Genomic DNA, 17,507 nt, shown 5'->3' on the forward strand with positions numbered 1-17,507 from the left:
CAGAGAAGCCTATAGAGTTACTGTCCTGTATTTACCGCATTCCATGGGTTGGCAATTTGGTCTAGGATCAGCTGGAGGATGGTTCAGCTGCTCATCAGCCAGGCAGCTCTCTTTTAGAGGGCTGACACTAATTGGGGCATCCTGGCTGGCTGGGCCACACGTTATCTATCACCCTGCAGGTTAGGCTGGACTTCCCCATGTGGGCATGGTGGCAGGGGTCCCCAGGGCAGCAAGAGAGATCATCCCAGTCCATGAGCACTCGTCAAGCCTCTGCTTGCATCACGTCTGAGTCTAGTAGTCAAGCAGATCCAAAGACCAGGTCTAAAGTCAGGATGAGAAGGGTCTACCCAAGGCCATGGCTGCAGACATGCTGAACAGACTGGGGGCATTAATGGGCCACGCTAGTTCTAGAGCTAAGAAGTTTACTATCACAGCCCACAAGGTTAAAAAATTACTAGGCCACCTCACCTCCTCCAAGGTGGCAAAACTCTTTATTAAAGTCACTGGACTGCAGCCCAGGGAATTCTATCCTGCACACACCCCCACCATCCCTCCTCTCCAGGGACCCAGGAGGCCTCACTCTTGGACCCCTCCTCCATCAGACACAGGGGTCTAGGCTTCCAGTTGACAGTCAGAATCCCAAGCATCTTCTCCCTCCTTTTAAACCCGCAATGAACACACACACAATGAAATTTCTACTTTTTTATTCACTCCTCCAAAAAGCACCACAGGTCAACCCACCCTTGAGTCTCCAGGCTTCATGGTTCCTCATCTCAATGGACACAAGTCTGTCATAGTCCAGACAAGTAGGAAATTCATCTAAGTTGATGAGGCTCTGTTCCTCCTCTGCTTCTGGCGATGGCAACACCAAGATTCATCATAGGTTTCCTAGAATTTCTGCCTTCAAGGACCTGCCAGCCTGCAGGTGCCATGTAGACTCACCCCAAAGGCTGCCAGTTGTCGCTCCACAAGTGAGTCTTCAGTCTTTTCTGTTTGGATGTGCCCAGAGACCGATGCCTCGCTGGCAGCTTCCCGCTTCCAGAGCCTAAAGTTCAATCCGTTTAAAAGTCATGACTTAAAAGGCAACCACTCCCAAAAGACAGTCGTTGACCCCCAAGGGTGCTGAAACACAACTACTAAACACAATCAGCACACTCCACAAGGAACCGTGACACAAGGAAACAAAACTGGGTGTTGCTTTCTGAGTTGATCTCAGGCAGGAGTCCCCTTGGCAGGAGGGCAGAGCAGCATAGCGTAGAGATGTCAGACAGGGCCAAGGTAGAGATGGTGTCAGAGAGGTGGGCACCCCGAGCAAAGGCACGGGGGTGGGACGAATGCTTGAGGGCTTCCAGGAGTCTATCACTGTACACAAGAGAGAACGGGGTACAAACGTGTCTACTCGGAATGCTCAGGACAACCCTGCAGTAGATTCCACTTGGTGACTCACTTGCAAAAGGCCACCCTTATGCAAAGGGCTGTCTGGCCCTAGGGCAATGCAGACAGAATTCCTGGTGATACTAAGGTTGTTGTTGTTTCTCTCCAGTGCTCTGTCTACTCACCATGTTTGTGGTGCAACGGGGGAAAAGTTTACCTGCAACTTACTTCTCATTAATTTAGAAAATGCTTCTCATCTTCATTATTGGAAAACTATTCAACATCACTGGGACAGCGTGGGTATAGGAATCAACTTCTTCAAATGTTGAGTTTCATGAAATCTAAATGGAGGTCGAGTATTTCTGATGAAAATTCATCATCTGAATTGAGATGCGCTACAGAAATACACACCAGATTTCAAAGACGGAGCGTAAAAAAGTTCTTTCCTATATTGATCATATGTTGAATTAATATTTTGGATATATTGACGTGAGACGTTAGAATTGGTGTCATCTGTATCTGTTCCCTCTTCCTTTTTCATCGTGGCTACTAGAATATATGAAGCTGCCTGTGTGGCTCATGAGCTTCCCAGGTGGCTTAGGGGCCAAGAACCTACCTGCCAATGCATGAGACACAGGTTCAATCCCTGGGTCAGGAAGATCCCCTGGAGAAGGAAATGGCGACCCACTCCAGTGTTCTTGTCTGGAAAATTCCCTGGACAGAGGGGCCTGGTTGCCTGCAGTCCCTGGGGTTGCAGAGTCAGACACAACTGAGTGACGGAACATGTGGCTGATGTTGTTTCTACTGGACTAGCTGCTCTGTGTGTTCCTGTTTCTGCCCGTGGCAGGCAGGCTTGATGCAGAGGCTTGAACCACAGTTGAGATGGGGAGACAGTGTTGTGCTGGGTATCATGGAGATGGATGAGGAACATTTTCCTAAGGCCGAAAGAGCTTTGAGGACAGTGCCTGGAGCCATCCAGTATAGTGTGAAGTGCTTTCCCCTATCTGGGCTATCTCAACTTCGATGGGACAAACTGTGCCAGTGGTGGGAATTCTAGTTAGACCTGGGGGTACTACCCCTTAGCTACCTGCCCCTCAGGCCGGTTACCCTTGTCTTCAGCTGTCACAGGAAACAGGGTCTCGAAAGTGTTTATGCTTGTTCTCCGGCCCTTTCATTTCACGGTGAGAACACAAGGCACTGGCTCAAGTCACCCAGAGTGACGTGGCAAAGCCGTGCTGGCCTCCTGACCCCCGACAGGTGTCTCCTATCCTAGGAGATGCTTGTTTCTCCTCCATCTCCCACCTTTTCCCTGTCTCGGGGCAAGAGGCTGACGACCTAAATTCCAGCCCTAGTTCTGCCACTGATTAATGAATTAAATATCTACTAGGTACCTTCTGTATGTCAGGCACTATTTGAGGGGCTGAGGGTACCGCACGGGGATAACAGCCAATACACAGGTAAGTAAGTAATTTTCTAAAATCATAATTGCTGCAAGGAAAAGAAAAACAACAACTCAGTGGAGATGAATAACAACAGTGAGCTATGAGCTACTTCAGTTACAATGGTCAGGAAAGGTCCCTAGTGAGGGGACATTTGTGCTGAGATCTGATTGGCAAGTAGATCTGGGAGCCGAGCATTCTGGGCAAAAATAACAGAAACTATAAAGGTCCTGAGGCATGACCCCAGGTGGCCCACTCAAGCATCAGAAGGAAGATGAGGATGAGAGGGGGCAGGAAATGAAAAGAGGCACGGAGCAAACTTGCTGTGTGCTGTTGGGCCTAGAGCCTGCCCTCTCTGTGCTTTGCTTTCCCCATCTAACATAACAGAGATTCTGCTAGATGGCCTCTCAGCTGCAGATCGCCCCCCTCACTGCCCCATTCTCTCTCTTTTTGGCATTAAAGAGTTCTGTGACCTGTTGCTTCTCCTCTACTGGTAGCTGGCAGCCTAGAACATCCCAGGCACTGTGGTTTCTGCCTTTGCCTCCCTGCGACACATTCCCATGGGCTGGAACACTTGCCCGGCTGTTCTGTGGGCGCCTGGCTCACTGTGGCCTTCTCTGTGTCTCTCTTGGGGACACCTGAGGTAGCCACACAAAGTGTTTGGATTAGTCCAGCAGTACAGCTGCATTTCCCAAAAGGCGGGTATACAAAATAGCAAGGCCAGAAACGGTTCAGGTTTCATGACAGAAGACACCAAGACCCAAGAACGATAGAAATCCCTAAGGGAGAGAGGGACAGAGTACCCAGAGAGCCCCATAACTGCCCAGCACCTAGAAAATGGGGTCAGTCACATCCCCTTCCAGTCAAACTCAGAGGAGGGCAGCCACCAGGATCCAAATCTATTAGGGATTCTGGGGAGTTCCCTCTGAGGGATGGGTTCCTGCCCTTCCACAGTCAGGAAGCCTCATTCCTGGTCTCTGGCTACTCCCCAGCCCAACCATGCCCAGAACACTCTTGCTTCCTCTTGTGTTTTGTGGTACCATCCTCCCCACAATAGCGGGGAAAGAAATCTGTGCCCCCAGGCTTCTGGAGGGGCAAATATCACACCCCTCCAGTTCCGAAGAGGGACCACAGGGTCTCCAGCTCCCTCACACAGCACCCGGTACCCTCCTCTACATGGATACCTTCCACAACCCATGAATTAGAAAGCAAAGACCTCAGCCCTCTGGGGAGTCAGGCGTTCTGAGAGTCCAGAGAACCGTCCTTCCCTCACCCCCGGAAACCTAGATCTTATATCCCTTTGTGGCTCAGAAGCCCAAGGAGTTCAGCTCCCTGGGGAACCCAGACCACCCCTCCTCCATGTCAGAATCCCTAGTGTGAAGGAGATCGCCTTCATCAGCAACCAGGGCCTCCACCTCCTCCTCCCCAGGGGGACTAGACACCTATTGGATCTAGTTTCTACTCTTGAGAGACCAAGATGGCCGCCTTTGAGGAGTCCAAACCCTCAACTCCCTTGAGGAGTTCCATAGTCTGATGGTACCCAGAGAAATCAGGAGTCCCGTCCCCAGAACTCTATTTCCCTTCAGGACCCAGGAATCCTGGTGACCAGACGTCACCCACTCGAGGCCCTAGTCAGAGCCCTCATTCCCTTCAAGCACCCAGGATTCTGACTGGCAGACCCCTTGCTCTGTGATCCTTCAGGCCCAGACATCCCATGCTAGAGTCTGGACCCCGTGCCCTCTCCCTCTCACCGGGTCTTGAGTCCTCCGGCCCTGGCAGAGCCAGGCAGCTGGGACCCTGGGCACACCCGGAAGCCCCGGCCCTCAGCCCAGCTCTCACTGCGCGGGCACCTGCGGCGCCAGCACTGCCTCGGCGTCCGCGCGCATCTCGTCCAGCGCCTGCAGCAGGACGCCGTGCGCCGCTCGGTAGCCCAGGCCCCCAGTGGCCGCAGCTCCGCCCGCCGGCCACAGGAAGGAGAGCGCGCCCAGCGCCGCGCCCCCGGCGGTGCCCTCGCCCGCCCACGAGCCCAGCCTCGCTTCCACTTCGGCTCGCGTCACCGGGCCCGGGAAGCGCGTCCGCTTGGCCAGCTCCCCGGGCGCCAGGCCCAGCGCGCGCTCGCGTCGGGCCAGTGCCGCGGGTTCGAGCCCCAGCGCCCGTCGCCACTCCGCTAGCTGACCCCGCAGGAGCGCCACGTCGCACGCCCAGCCCAGCCCTGGGACTGGGGCCGCCGCTGCCGCCAGGCTAGCCAGCAGGGCCGGCCTCCACGCCCCGGCCCGCAGCGCAGCAGCCTTGGTCCGGGCCGCGCGGGGAGACGCGGGCGGCAGCGCGAGCAGCAGCGCCCCCGCCTGGGCCGCGGGGAGCGCGCGCCGCAGCCACTCGCATAGCCCCGGGAGCCCGCCCGGTCGCAGCGGGAACACGGGCGGCGGCGCCTCCTCTAGCACCTCCCACGTTTCGTCCTCGGGGCTCAGGGCAGCTGCGCGCTCTGAGTCCCCGCTGCCGGATTTCTTCGCGCTGACGCCCACTGGCTGCAAACTCTCCGTGCCTGCTTCCTCTGAACCTTCCCCACTGCCTCCCTTTTGCAATCTGGGGCCGCGGTTCTCCTTTCCATCACTGTGGGCAGTCTCAAACCCCTCTCCGTCTGGGTTCTCTAAGCTCTCGCTGCCAGACTTCTCTGCCTTTTCCTCTTCTTCCAGAGACTCTGGGTCCTCGCCCTCGCCGTCTGTTCGCACGCAGACCAGTGGTGTATCCGGGAGCACCAAGGGCCGGACCTGGGCCCAGTCCTTCTCAGTGGGGGCCCCAGGGGTGACGAGGATGAGAGCGTCGTAGTGGGTGGTCGGGTACGGGGAGACGGTGGTGTCCGCGGAGCTCAGAGGCACGCTCCAGAGCACCACGTTGGGGCGCTCTGGGGCCGGGTAGGGCGTGGGCCCTGCAGGCGCTGCAGCAGGCACTGCACCCGGATCTTCAGGATCTAACCCGAGGAGCACGTCCAACACAAGGCCCACGTCAGCCCTACCGGCCACGGCCAGGTCCAGGCGTGCGCTGCCCAGTCGCTCCAGGCCAGCCCGAACCCACGACAGGGCCGCCTCCAGGCCCCCAGTCTCAAAGGCCTCCCGCACAGCCTCCAACTCCGCAGCGCCCAACACCTCGAAGCCATCCTGAGCTGGTGGAAGGAGCCTGCGGGGATAGGGAGGGATAGGGTCAAGGGCAGAAGAGGGGCTGGAGGCTGGAGAGCTAGCCTAGGGGGTCGGACCAGGCTAAAATGACAAGGTGGAGTTTGAAGCAAGAAAGGGAGGGGCCAGATTAACGGCACCGAGGCTAAGAAGGAAAGTAAAGTGGCTCAGTCGTGTCTGACTCTTTGCGACCCCATGGACTGTAGCCTACCAGGCTCCTTCGTCCATGAAATTTTCCAGGCAAGAATACTGGAGTGGGTTGCCATTTCCTTCTCCAGGGGATTTTCCGACTCCAGGACCGAACCCAGGTCTCCATCATTGCCTAAAGCAAGGGAGGGACTGCTCGATTGAAATCTGGCTTCCAACACAGCTGAAAATGGGGAACTGGCTAAGTCTCCCCAGGGGTTACACTCTTTGGGAGCTGGGCTTTCCAAAGGACCTGCAGGATTAAGAAAAGGCCATGCTGGGTGGGGCAAAACTCACAGTGAGCCTTAGGGCAAAAGAATCCGGAATGAATTGAGGGACTAAATGAAAACCTTGCACTAAATGCTCTAGGTGGGCAAGGTCAACACAGGCGCTCTTCCTTGAGCAGAGGCGTTAGTAGGAGTGTAAAGTCCAAAGAGGGGAGAAGCCTCATTTAATAGTTCTTAGCAAGGGCGTGGGGCTAAGGAAAAAAGAATGGTGGTGGGCTTGGAGCTGCTGCCCCTCCCTGAGGCTCTTTCAACCTCTACCAAAGGAGGCAAGGCTGCTTGGGGGTGGGTGGGGGGAGATAGGAGATAGCCAGCAGGTGGGTACAGAAAGAAGAGGGAGGGGATTAGAGAAACGAAATGGGGGAGGGCCCCCTAAACAACAAAGCTCACTGAGGGTGGGCTCTCTGGAGACTGCGATCCCTCGAGAACCAAGCAGATGGTGAGGAGGAAAGACTGGAGAGTGGAGTCTTCGGGTACAGATTTCATGAGGATCACCAGTTTGGATGCAGAGAGCAAGCCCTCCTTCACACCTTGGCTTGGGGGCAGTGTTTGGGCTTTAGGTCCGGGCCCCTCCTAGAATTCTGGCAGGGTAGCGGGACTTTTGACCTCAGAGTGCTAGCAGGAGCAGGCTGGATGACAGGCTGGGACTTCCAGCTGACCGACCCTTGGATGGGGCCTAGATGACAAAAGCACAGAGTGCTAGCTTGAGGTGGGGCCTCGCGGACCTCACGACCTGCACTCAAGGGCAGGATCTGGAGCAGGGCTTTCAGCAGATATCTCTTTAAGGTTGGTCACAAACTTGCTGCGGGATGACTTCAAAGAGCACCTTAGGGTGGAGGTATAGAGTAAATAAAGCTCCAGGCCTCTTCCACCCACCCAGAAGCTCCGCGCTTACCTCTGCAGTGCCTCGGCCTGGCTCCGCAGCGCCGCTCGCAGGCGCTCCAGCTCCTCGCAGCCGTCGGTGCTGAGGCAGTCGGTCCGTGGAACGAAGAGAGCCGCGGCGCCCAACCCGGCGCTGTCCAGCAGGGCCGCGGTCTGATCCCGGGCCTGGGCTTCATTCTGTGACTCCTCGGGTCGGAGATTCCGCACAGCCAGCAGCGGGGTCCCTCGGGCCAGGGCGGCCCGTGCTGCCTCCCCCAGGGCCGGGGCCAAGGGCTCCTCATTGCTCTCGGGGCTTGGCAGCACCAGTACCAGCACGTTGGCCTCCGCCGCCCAGGGTCCCGGCTCTGCGGGTGGGCAGCTCAGCTCGCCCAGGAAAAGGCCTGGGCCTGCAGCTCGCAGGCTGGGGAGCCCGGAATCCGGCCGTCCGTCGGGGATCTCGACCGTCTCCACATCTCTGTCGCACAGCGCTGCGATCAGCGCAGATTTTCCGGAGCCCGGAGGCCCCAGGAATAAGACGGTCACGTCACCTCGCGGCGGAGGCATAGCTGGGAAGCAAGGAGAGAGGAAGACCTGGGTCACGGAGCACCCAACCTTATTTTCTAGCCTCCCTACTCCGGTCTCACATTTCAGCCAACTATTCTGTCCCTTTCTTTCGTTCTCGGGTACCACTCCCAGGCAGCCAGAAATCTGGCGCCCAGCCTCTATTCCCCAGGGACCCGGGAGTCCCGTCCGCCCTCCTTCTGGATGGCTTTCCTTTTCCGCTTCAAAAACTCAGAAATTGGCCTCCAGCTCCCAACACCCTCTGGGATACAGATGTTTTTAACCCCTCACTCCTCCCTTCCAAATCACCAACCGAGCAAACAACCAGCACAAGGGACGGCGCAGTTGGTAGCAGGTGGTCTGCCCCTAAGAAGCCCCCGCTCTGGGGTCGGGGGACGGAGGCCTAAGAGGTTAGAGCGCCGGGATTCGGGGACGTCCAGACGCTTTCCAGGGGTTCTAACCTGACGTCATTCCCTTTAGGAGGAGGTGTGTCTTGAAAGCGTAACCTCGGGAAGACAGCGCTGTGCGGCGCTTGCGCAGAACGACGGATGGGCGCTCGCCCGCTCTCAGCGGTCGCAGGTCCTAGAACAATGAGGGAGCCAAAGCGCGTGCGCGCCAGAAGCGCCTAACACGCTTGCGCAGTAAGCACCGGTCGGTCAGGCGAGAGTTGCGTACAACGTCATCATTACGCACCCCAGTGCAGGGAAGGACCCCTCGCGTTATATTGAGGACCGAATTGGTGGGACTGCATCATTGCAGTCGGATGGCAATCCAAGATCCGGGCTTCGAAAGGCTCATCAGGCGAAAGGCCGTGGAAAGCCTCGGGACTTTGAGACTCGGTGGGCCCTACCCCGTTTCCCTTCGGGTGACGGCGCTGTGACGAGCAACTGACAGGCGCAACGAAAGGCAGCCCCTCTGCTGTCTTGGAGAAAAGCAGAAACCTAGGCTACTGGCCTCGGGAGGGAGCCGAGGGCAGTGCTTGGGGGCAGCGGGTCACAACGGCTGAAAGCGCGCGTGGGAAGCGGGGTCTCAGAGTTTCGGGATGTCAGAGAAAGATGTCTCTCGGGAGGAGGCGGGCTAAAGCGTGGGTACCACTACCTGCCTCAAGACAGGTGGAAGAGAAGGGGATGAGGCTGGTGTCCAAAGATCAGGGGTCCCTAGCTCTGTGTTCAGGGAATTGGTTTGATGTAGCAGGCATAGGTCACTCAAGTGAGAAGGCGCTAAGAGAAGTCACAGAGCTGAGGAGCTGAATCTTTTGGAAGGTTGAATTCTCTACTGAGAGCTGTTAGGTTAGAATTCAAAGAGATGTTATCTCATGGAAGTCAAAGACGGGCAAAGTAAGCTTGTCAAAGATCACAGGATTAGGGGGCCCTCTAAATTTGGCTATAGATAAGCGACTTCACTTGATTTACTATTCTGCCATGCATGCTCCTCTCTTGACCAGAGGGGTCCCAGTCACCATGGAGGACCGGCACTCCAAGCAGACCATGGAGCAGCAGGATTCGTCCGAGGAGAGAAGTTCCCGAAGTCCGAGAGGTGACCTCTGTGAGTACTGCTGACCAGAGGAGGGTGGGTTGCAGGAGCTGTGATGCTAAAAGGACTTCTATAGCATCTCAGTGTTCAAAGCATTGTGGGGACTTACTCGTTAGGAAGGAGCTGTTAATGGTCCATGAGCTGCCCTCTCAGGACCCCGACCCTTGTTACCCTCAGAGGTAACAAGGAGCAGAGCTCCCTGCTCTGTCCACATAAATATGAAAGGGATGCACTTCAGAGGCAAAGAGTGGCATCCAGAGAGGCTTGGGGTGGGAGAAATGATTGGGAAGGGCAGTGAGCCCCAGTCCCAACCCTGCCCTGGACTTACAGTGCGCCTTGGACCTCAGTTTCCCTGTCAAAAGGGGTGGCCACTCCTCACCTCACAGGGCTGGCTGGTATGAGGATTAGCTGCAGAAAAGGAGAAAGCTTAATATTAATGAAGATAGCCAATTTGACATAGAACAGCAACAGCTTCTACTGAATGCTAATTACGTGTTAGATGCATTCTAAGATTTTAACACTTGTCTCAGTCTGTCCTCCTAACAGACTCTATGAAATTGATAATTATCACTGTCATATGAAGTGAGGGAACTGAGGCAAAGAGAGGTTATGTGTTTATAACAGTGAAAGCTAGTGTTAGTGCTTTCTAGCCGGAGACCACCAGGAACACACGTGGAGTTGAGCAAATCAGGCTTATTGCTCATTGTGCTGAGGAAGTACACACACTGTGGGGCATCTCATAAGAAAGGACTTCCCTACCACTGGGGAAGGGTTCAAGAAAGGGGTTTTGCTCTGGATAGAGGTTGCCAGGAAGCAAGGGCTCTTAGATGGCTGCTCACTTAATAAATCTGACCTAGGAGGAGGGAGGAACAAGGGAACGCTCCAGCTCTGACTGGCCAAGCAGCAGCAGGCACTCACGTAAGCCAGGACAGGGGGCTGTCTGGCCATTTCTCATGGCCCAGACAATGTTCACGTTTTGTCTGTGTTCAGAACAGCACCATGGTGTGGTCTTGATTTGCCCCAGTCACAGCACGGCCTTGTTTGACAGCGTTCTGTGGAATTGTTTATGCTCACCAGGAGAATGCCAAGGCCTAGCTGTGCCAGGCCAGCCCCTGGCTGTGGGGTTTCTTCTTTCTCAACAATAATTATTGCAAACCATTGTGTAGCACCGTTCTAAACACTATTTATAAGTTCATTCATTTATTCCTTCCAACAACCATATGAGGTGGATACTAATACAATGATTACCCCATTTTCCAGATGAAAACACTGTTTTCCCTTGCCAGGGGAAATCAGTTCCAGGCAGTCTGGCTCCAGAGGCTGTGCCCTAATCATACAGCTCTGTCAGAAGGGCAGACTGCCTGGGTTCCAGTTCTAACTCCACCATTTCACTTCCCAGCCTCATGACAGTCAGCAAGTTGCCTCAGCTTTTGCAGCCCTGGTCTGCTCATTCACAAAATAGGTCCAGTAAGTCTCCCGTCCAGGCCTGGCACAGCACCTGGCACAGAGCACGTCAAGTCCTGCATGCTGGTTGTCGGCATGATTCTGGGGCTGGGAGAGGCCCTCGCCACACCTGCTGGCCTCTCCCAACCTCTCCCCCATGTCCTCAGGCCACCTGGGGGCCCTGGAGTGCACCCGCTGCCTCATCACCTTCGCCGATTCCAAGTTCCAGGAGCGCCACATGAAGCGGGAGCACCCAGCGGACTTCGTGGCCCAGAAGCTGCAGGGGGTCCTCTTCATCTGCTTCACCTGCGCCCGATCCTTCCCCTCCTCCAAGGCCCTGATCACCCACCAGCGCGGCCACGGTCCAGTGGCCAGGGCCTCCCAGCCGGCTGCACCCATCACCACACCACCCACCTTCCCCTGTCCCGACTGTGGCAAGACCTTCGGGCAGGCTGCTTCTCTGAGGCGGCATCGCCAGGCACACGAGGCCCATCCCCTTCCTGGCCCCTTTGCCTGCACAGAGTGTGGTCAGGACTTTGCCCAGGAAGCAGGGCTGCACCAACACTACATCCGGCATGCGCGGGGGGAGCTCTGAGAGTAGCTTACGCCCACCCCAGGGCCGTGGGAGCTCTGTGGCTGGTGGGATGCATGTCTGATATGGGATGGGAGCCCTGGACTTTCCTCCCTGGAAAGGCAAAGGACTCCTGAGAAACAGGACCCAGAAGATACTCATTTGGAGCTTCAGTCGTTGGAGGACACAAAAGCCTTCAGGGAAACAGTCAAATCAGACAATAATGAGATCTATTGTTTTTTTAAAAAATTAACAGGAAAGAGGGAAAACTGTGATTTGTATCTCCCTCATTCCCAATTATATAGTTTGAAACTGCAACTAGCTGCAGATTGTGTAACCACCTTTAATTCATCCCAGATGGATGCTGTGGGGCTGTAGGAGCCGAGTGACTGGATTTGGGCCTGACTGCAGGCAGGGAAAGTGAGGCGTTGCCCACCTGCAAGGCCACCACAGCACAGTCCCACACAGGGAGCGACTTGGGCCTCTGGGGATGGGACAGCAAAGTCAGAGTCTGTACTGAGTCGTGTGGGGGTTGCAATCTGAGCTAGTGTCTCTTCCCACCCCCCGCCAGTCTTTCCCACTCAAGGAGGGGCCATGGCATTGGACAGCTCTGCCCCTCTTCTCCCTAGATGCTGCTGCTAAGTCACTTCAGTCGTATCCGATTCTGTGCGACCTCGTAGACGGCAGCCCACCAGGTACCCCAGTTCTTGGGATTCTCTAGGCAAGAACACTGGAGTGGGTCGCCATTTCCTTCTCCAGTGCATGAAAGTGAAAAGTGAAAATGAAGTCGCTCAGTCGTGTCTAACTCTTAGTGACCCCATGGACTGCAGCCTACCAAGCTCCTCCATCCATGGGATTTTCCAGGCGAGAATACTGAAGTGGGGTGCCATTGCCTTCTCCGGATGACTTACTGTTTATTTAAATAATTTTATGTACCATTCTGGTCATGGATTATTTTCTATTATGTGTAGGTGACATGGCATGAATAAACTAACAGAAATAGTATCTGAAAACAAAAGATCCGTGGGACTTCCCTAGCAGCCCAGTGGTTAAGACTCTGCACTTTCAATGCAGGGGGACATGGGTTTTCAATCCCTGGTTGGGGAACCAAGATCCTACATGCCTCATAATGCAGCTGAAAGATTAAAAAACAAAAGGTCCACATTAAACTGTCTAAACAGAACTCTGCTTTTGAGCAGGAATTCCCAGAGAACAGAAGGGCACCAGGGCGGGGGGATGGATGGGGGGTGGTTCAGCGGGGTGCTCAGGGCAGAGCTGGCCCTGCAGGGGAACTGGTTTGGAGTCAAACAGAGATACCTTCTGTTTCCTGTTGTATTTAGCCAGCACTGGGAGATATTCCATTAAGATCCTATTTTCAGCTCTGAAAAGGTCCCATTCTGGGCTGAGTTCCACTGAGCCAGTGTTACTCCCTCACATTACCTGCTCTGCCCCAGAGACAATGGTCAATGCTTTGCACAAAATAATCACAGACTCTGTTTGAACTGAGGGATATTTTGAAAGTCCACAGAGACTGAGCCATCTCCCAGTTTTTAGCTAGGCACATGCTGGCTACAAAGACAGCATCTCCCACATTTCCTTGCAGCTAGATGTGGCCATATGATACACTTCTGACTAAACTCCTGGGTAGAGTCTTCAAGCTTCAGAAAGGAACCTACTTTTCCTCCACCTTCCCACCTGGAATGTGGACATGGTCTCCAGCCATCTTGGACCAGGAGAGGGGACCCCATGGTGGCAGGGCAAGAAGACAGTAGGAGGCAGGTTCTCCTGTTATTACTGCTCCCCACCCCTGCAACCTCCCAGTCTCTTTACTACAAACTACCCCTTGTGTATATGGAAATCAGCTTACATCACTCATTCAAAACCCTCCAAAGAGGGACTTTCCTGGTGGTCCAGTGGCTAAGACTATGCTCCCAATGCAGGGAGCCTGGGTTTGATCCCTGATTGTGGAACTAGATCCCACATGCTGCAGCTAAGACCAAGCACAGCCAAATAAATATTTAAAGAAAAACGACTTTCTGAGATGCAGACCTGGGGCAAAATGCCTGCAAGCTCAGGTCTAAAAGTAGTAGTTTAGGGAAAAAAAAACCACAAAGACTCACCCTCCAATGGTATCCTGTAAGTAACACTGAAAGACCTTTACCAGGACCACAAAACCCAACAGCACCAAGGCCCCAGCCCCCGAAGCAGTCTCAGCTCCAGGGATGGAGCTGTCTTCTTCCCCACACTCTAGCCACACTGGCCAGGCTGACATCTGCCTTGGAGCCTCTGCACTCTCTGGTTCATCTTACCCAGAACTTTGCCAGGCTGCCTCCTTGTTACTCAGGTCTCAATGCCTGCCACCTCAGAGAGGTCCTCCTTGGCTACAACAGCACCTCCAACCCTTACCCTGGTTCAGTGTCTTCCCAGCGCACTTCACCACTTGGAACTGTCACCCCGTGTTTATATCATCACCTGTGTCCTTCCTCTGGAATCCGAGCTCCTGAGGGTGAGTGTTGCGTCTTCCTCACGGCTTCATCCTCAGCACCTAGGATAGCGCTTACCGCGGCGGCTCAAAAAAGAACTCCTTGACTGTCTACTGGCTTACTTCGCTGTCAGCCTCAGCCCACCCTTCCACACTGTTCTGTCAGCCTGGGCTTTTGGCAGCTGTACTTCCCAGACTCCCTGGAGAGCTGGCTTCCTTCACTTCATCCCATAAGACCTAAGGGCAGAAAGAAGGTCAAAGAGGGAAGCAGGGGTCCTGCTGGAGCCCCTCCAGCAGCAGTTCAAGCTCCAGTATCTCCTCACACACTCAGCAAGAGCATTGTGCCCCACTTAGGGTTTAAGCAGGAGCTATGGGGTCATTGATCCCTGTACCAGCCACACATGTGGCTCCCACTGGGTTCTGGCCATTGTACTTCTCTTTCTGCATCACAGTCCTAGAGGTGGGAGCTTCCTGCAGACACTAATTTCTCAGTTACCACATTTTGAGCATAGGTTTGTGCTCTTAGCTCTCTAGTACCTGTGTGACCAACTCCCAGTACAGAATCCTCCGGAATCCCTCACTTGGCCTCTATTTCCTCTAGGCTCTGAAGAACTGAAGGACTCCACTGGCAGCAGACCTGGTCTCCTGATCCCCAGTCTCTCACGATCCTTAGGAACTTTTGCTGACGAAGGGGTAATTCTCTACTTCTGTGTTTAGAAAGCCCCGTCTTAAGGCAGAATAGGGCTTAGGCAAGCTGCCCCAGGAAATAAAATCCATCTGTTGTTTTAATGGGCTGCGAGTTTCTACTGAGTTGGCCAAAAAGGTCATTAGGATTTTCCCATAACATCTTGGCTCAGCTACTGAGATTCTGAGGTGGTTCTGTGGTGGTGGTATAGTCGCCAAGTTGTGTTCAACTCTTTGCGGACCCCACAGACAGTAGCCCGTCAGGCTCCTCTGTCCGTGAGATTCTCCAGGCAAGAATACTGGAGTGGGTTGCCATTTCCTTCTCCAGAGGATCTTCCTGACCCAGGGATCGAACTCGTCTCCTGCACAGCAAGCAGATTCTTTATCACTGAGCCACCAGGGAAGCCCTCGTAACATGTTATGGAAAAACCTGAATGAACTCTTTGGCCAACCCAATGCTTTGATGATTCTGAGACTCATTGATGTTAAGCTAGAGTGGTTATGAAAGTCTCAAGGAGTGGATAAATGTCAGATTCGGAGCTTCCAGGATAACAGTATGGGGTTTTGAAAGATGCTTTGGTCATAATCCTGTAACAGACATCAGTTCTCTTTTGGCGCCAAGCAGGTACCACAGATTGGTGACACAAGCAGGGTATGAGGGGTCCAGACGCCAGGTGGTGGGGTCTGGGCATGCAGGATGGAATGCCCCGTTAATAGGAGGTGACCCCCACTCAGCTCTAGCAAACTGTCACCCCATGGGATTGTGAGTGCAGCCATCAATCTCATAGGGATGCTGGAAACTTCCATTTCTGTTCCAGATCTGCCCAGTTTTTCAATGTTGTTGACCAACATGATTTTAAAAACTTCAATGACTCTGGAGACCAAATGCACTCCTGCAAGTCAGATGATGGCTGTGGACAGCCATTTCTGGTGTGTGGCTTAGTGGCTAAGAATGTGTGCCCTGCACCCAGCTGTCTGGATTCAAACCTAGCTTCTGCTTCTTTCTAGCTGTGTGACCTCTAGCAGATTACTCAACCTCTCTGTGCCCCAGCTGCAAAATGTCATGATCACGGCCCCTGTAGCTCTAAGGATTATGAAGACAGACTTGGAGAGAAAGTCAAAGCCAGTATTATGCCCTGTATGACATGGCCCTCCGCCCCTGCGCTCCCCCGTCTCCCCGCTCCTCCGTCTCTTCCTCAGCACCAGCCTCTTGCCCCAGGCGCGCTGCCGTGAGCATCCCAAGCAGGGCCTTTGCGCCTGCTGTCCCCACAGCCACACGGCCCGCTCCTCCCCCTCTAGTCTCCTCTGACGTCACCTTCTCAGCGAAGCCTTCCCTAGCCACCTCATTTGAAACTGCTTCACACGCACAAAAGCCTCCCATTCCCCTTCTCTTTTCCTCCACAGCACTTACAACCTGCTAACGTCCTATACCTTTTTTCGGTGTTTGTTTTGGCCATACTCTGTCTTAGTTGTGGCTTTCGGGTTCTTTCAGTTGCAGCATACGGGATCTAGTCCCCCAACCAGGGATTCAGCCTGGGCCCCCTGCGTTGGGAGTGCAGTCTTAGCCACTGGACCATCAGGGAAATGCCCATTCTATACATTTTGCTTAAATATTCAAGTATCTGTTTCCACTGTTATAACCACCACAAAGGCAGAAACTTTTATTCATTGTGTTTACCACTCTGTTCCCTGCTCCCCAAATAGTACCTGTATCACCTACGTGCTCAATAAATCAGTGTTGAATGAATGGGAATAAATAACAGTCCCTACCTCATTAAGGATCCGATGTGACCATCCCTATAGAGTGCTTAGCCCAGGGTCTGGTCAGCCGTGAGCCATTATGGTAATTCAGGTTCTATTCTTGAGGGTTCTTAGTTGCCAAGCTTCTGTGAGTTAACACATGTAAAGCGCCTTAGAACAGAGCTTGGCACACAGTAAATGGTAGCTATTATTATAATTAAGCTTCTATTTTCAAAGAAGCTTTGATGCCAAGCTTCTGGGAATTAGTATTTCCCGTCTTAGAGTGAGAGCTGGTGTTTCCACACGGCTCTCACGAGCTGGCCCTCTACTCCCAACTCTGACCTCATCCCTCCAGCCACTCTGGCCTCCTTGATGCCCCACGCCCTCACCTAGACGGCTCCCTCCCCCGCCCCCTTCTCTGGTCTCTCTTCACCTCAGGGAGGGACATCACTATTTACAACTGCACCCTCTTTCAGAACTGTTCTCTGCTCTGCTCTAGTCTCCTCCACAGTGCTTAGCACCATCAAGCATGTCATGCCCTTCTCGTCTATTTCTGGTTTACTATCTGTCCCCACCAGGGACCCCTTCTCACTTCCAGGTAAGCTCCATGAACACAAGGATTGTATCTTACTCACTGGTGTGTTCTCAATGCTTAGCACACAGCCAAGGACTGAAAAGGTATTTGTTAAATCAATTAATGGCTCACAGTCCCTACCTTGCAGAATTATTCTAAGGGCCTGATGATCTCATGCAAATAAAATGCAGCACTCTGTTAAGTGTTGGGAAAACGGCAGCTGTAATTATAATTAAGGTTCTATTTTTGTGTGTTCCTAGATGCACAACTTTTCTGAGTCAATACACTGAATACATAAAGCTCTTGCACTGGCGTTTGGCACTCAGGAAGCGCTCAGGAAGCAGAGCTATGATTATAATTAAAGTCCTCTTTGTGAAGGTTCTTGGATGAAGTGGCAGAGCGTGCTCGCTGTCTTCCACAAACGTTTTCTGCTTTCTGGGCACTTGGCGAGACCTCCTTTCCCACACTCCCTTGCAGCGAGCTGCGGTCATGTGACTCATCTCTCAGCCATAGAACGTTAAGTGGCAGCAGTACATGCCCCTTCCAGGCTGGGGAGGCTGGGGCTTCTCCGCAAGCACGTGTGCCTCTCCTCTTCCGCCCACAGA

General features: G+C 53.9%; 2 protein-coding genes across 6 annotated transcripts; one reads left to right on the forward strand and one right to left on the reverse strand.

Annotated features, from left to right (window-relative positions):
• Positions 1–687: 687 nt before the first annotated feature.
• On the reverse strand, positions 688–8,467 carry IRGQ (immunity related GTPase Q). Of its 2 annotated transcripts, none has more exons than XM_015100037.4 (3): positions 8,337–8,467; positions 7,349–7,880; positions 688–5,987 (listed from the first exon to the last, which is right to left on the reverse strand). In XM_015100037.4, the coding sequence occupies exons 1-3, from the start codon at positions 8,344–8,346 to the stop codon at positions 4,649–4,651; spliced, it is 1,881 nt and encodes a 626-aa protein (XP_014955523.3). In that variant the 5' UTR covers positions 8,347–8,467; the 3' UTR covers positions 688–4,648. The 2 variants fall into 2 exon arrangements, with proteins under 2 accessions (XP_014955523.3, XP_027834219.2); XM_027978418.2 differs by having other exon boundaries at positions 8,189–8,365.
• Positions 8,468–8,529: 62 nt separating this feature from the next.
• ZNF576 (zinc finger protein 576) lies at positions 8,530–16,345 on the forward strand. Of its 4 annotated transcripts, XR_009596215.1 has the most exons (4): positions 8,530–9,420; positions 10,266–10,326; positions 11,019–13,928; positions 14,506–16,345. XR_009596215.1 is itself a non-coding variant. In XM_012190490.5 (3 exons), exons 1-3 carry the CDS (start codon positions 8,931–8,933, stop codon positions 11,444–11,446), a joined length of 558 nt encoding a protein of 185 aa, XP_012045880.3. In that variant the 5' UTR covers positions 8,530–8,930; the 3' UTR covers positions 11,447–12,440. The 4 variants fall into 4 exon arrangements, 2 of the variants coding, with proteins under 2 accessions (XP_012045880.3, XP_012045881.3); XM_012190490.5 differs by lacking the exons at positions 10,266–10,326; positions 14,506–16,345 and having other exon boundaries at positions 8,530–8,959; positions 9,320–9,420; positions 11,019–12,440; XM_012190491.5 differs by lacking the exons at positions 10,266–10,326; positions 14,506–16,345 and having other exon boundaries at positions 8,530–8,714; positions 9,320–9,420; positions 11,019–12,440.
• Positions 16,346–17,507: the final 1,162 nt, after the last annotated feature.

Source organism: Ovis aries, chromosome 14, assembly GCF_016772045.2.
Source record: "Ovis aries strain OAR_USU_Benz2616 breed Rambouillet chromosome 14, ARS-UI_Ramb_v3.0, whole genome shotgun sequence".
Classification (NCBI taxonomy): Eukaryota; Metazoa; Chordata; class Mammalia; order Artiodactyla; family Bovidae; genus Ovis; species Ovis aries.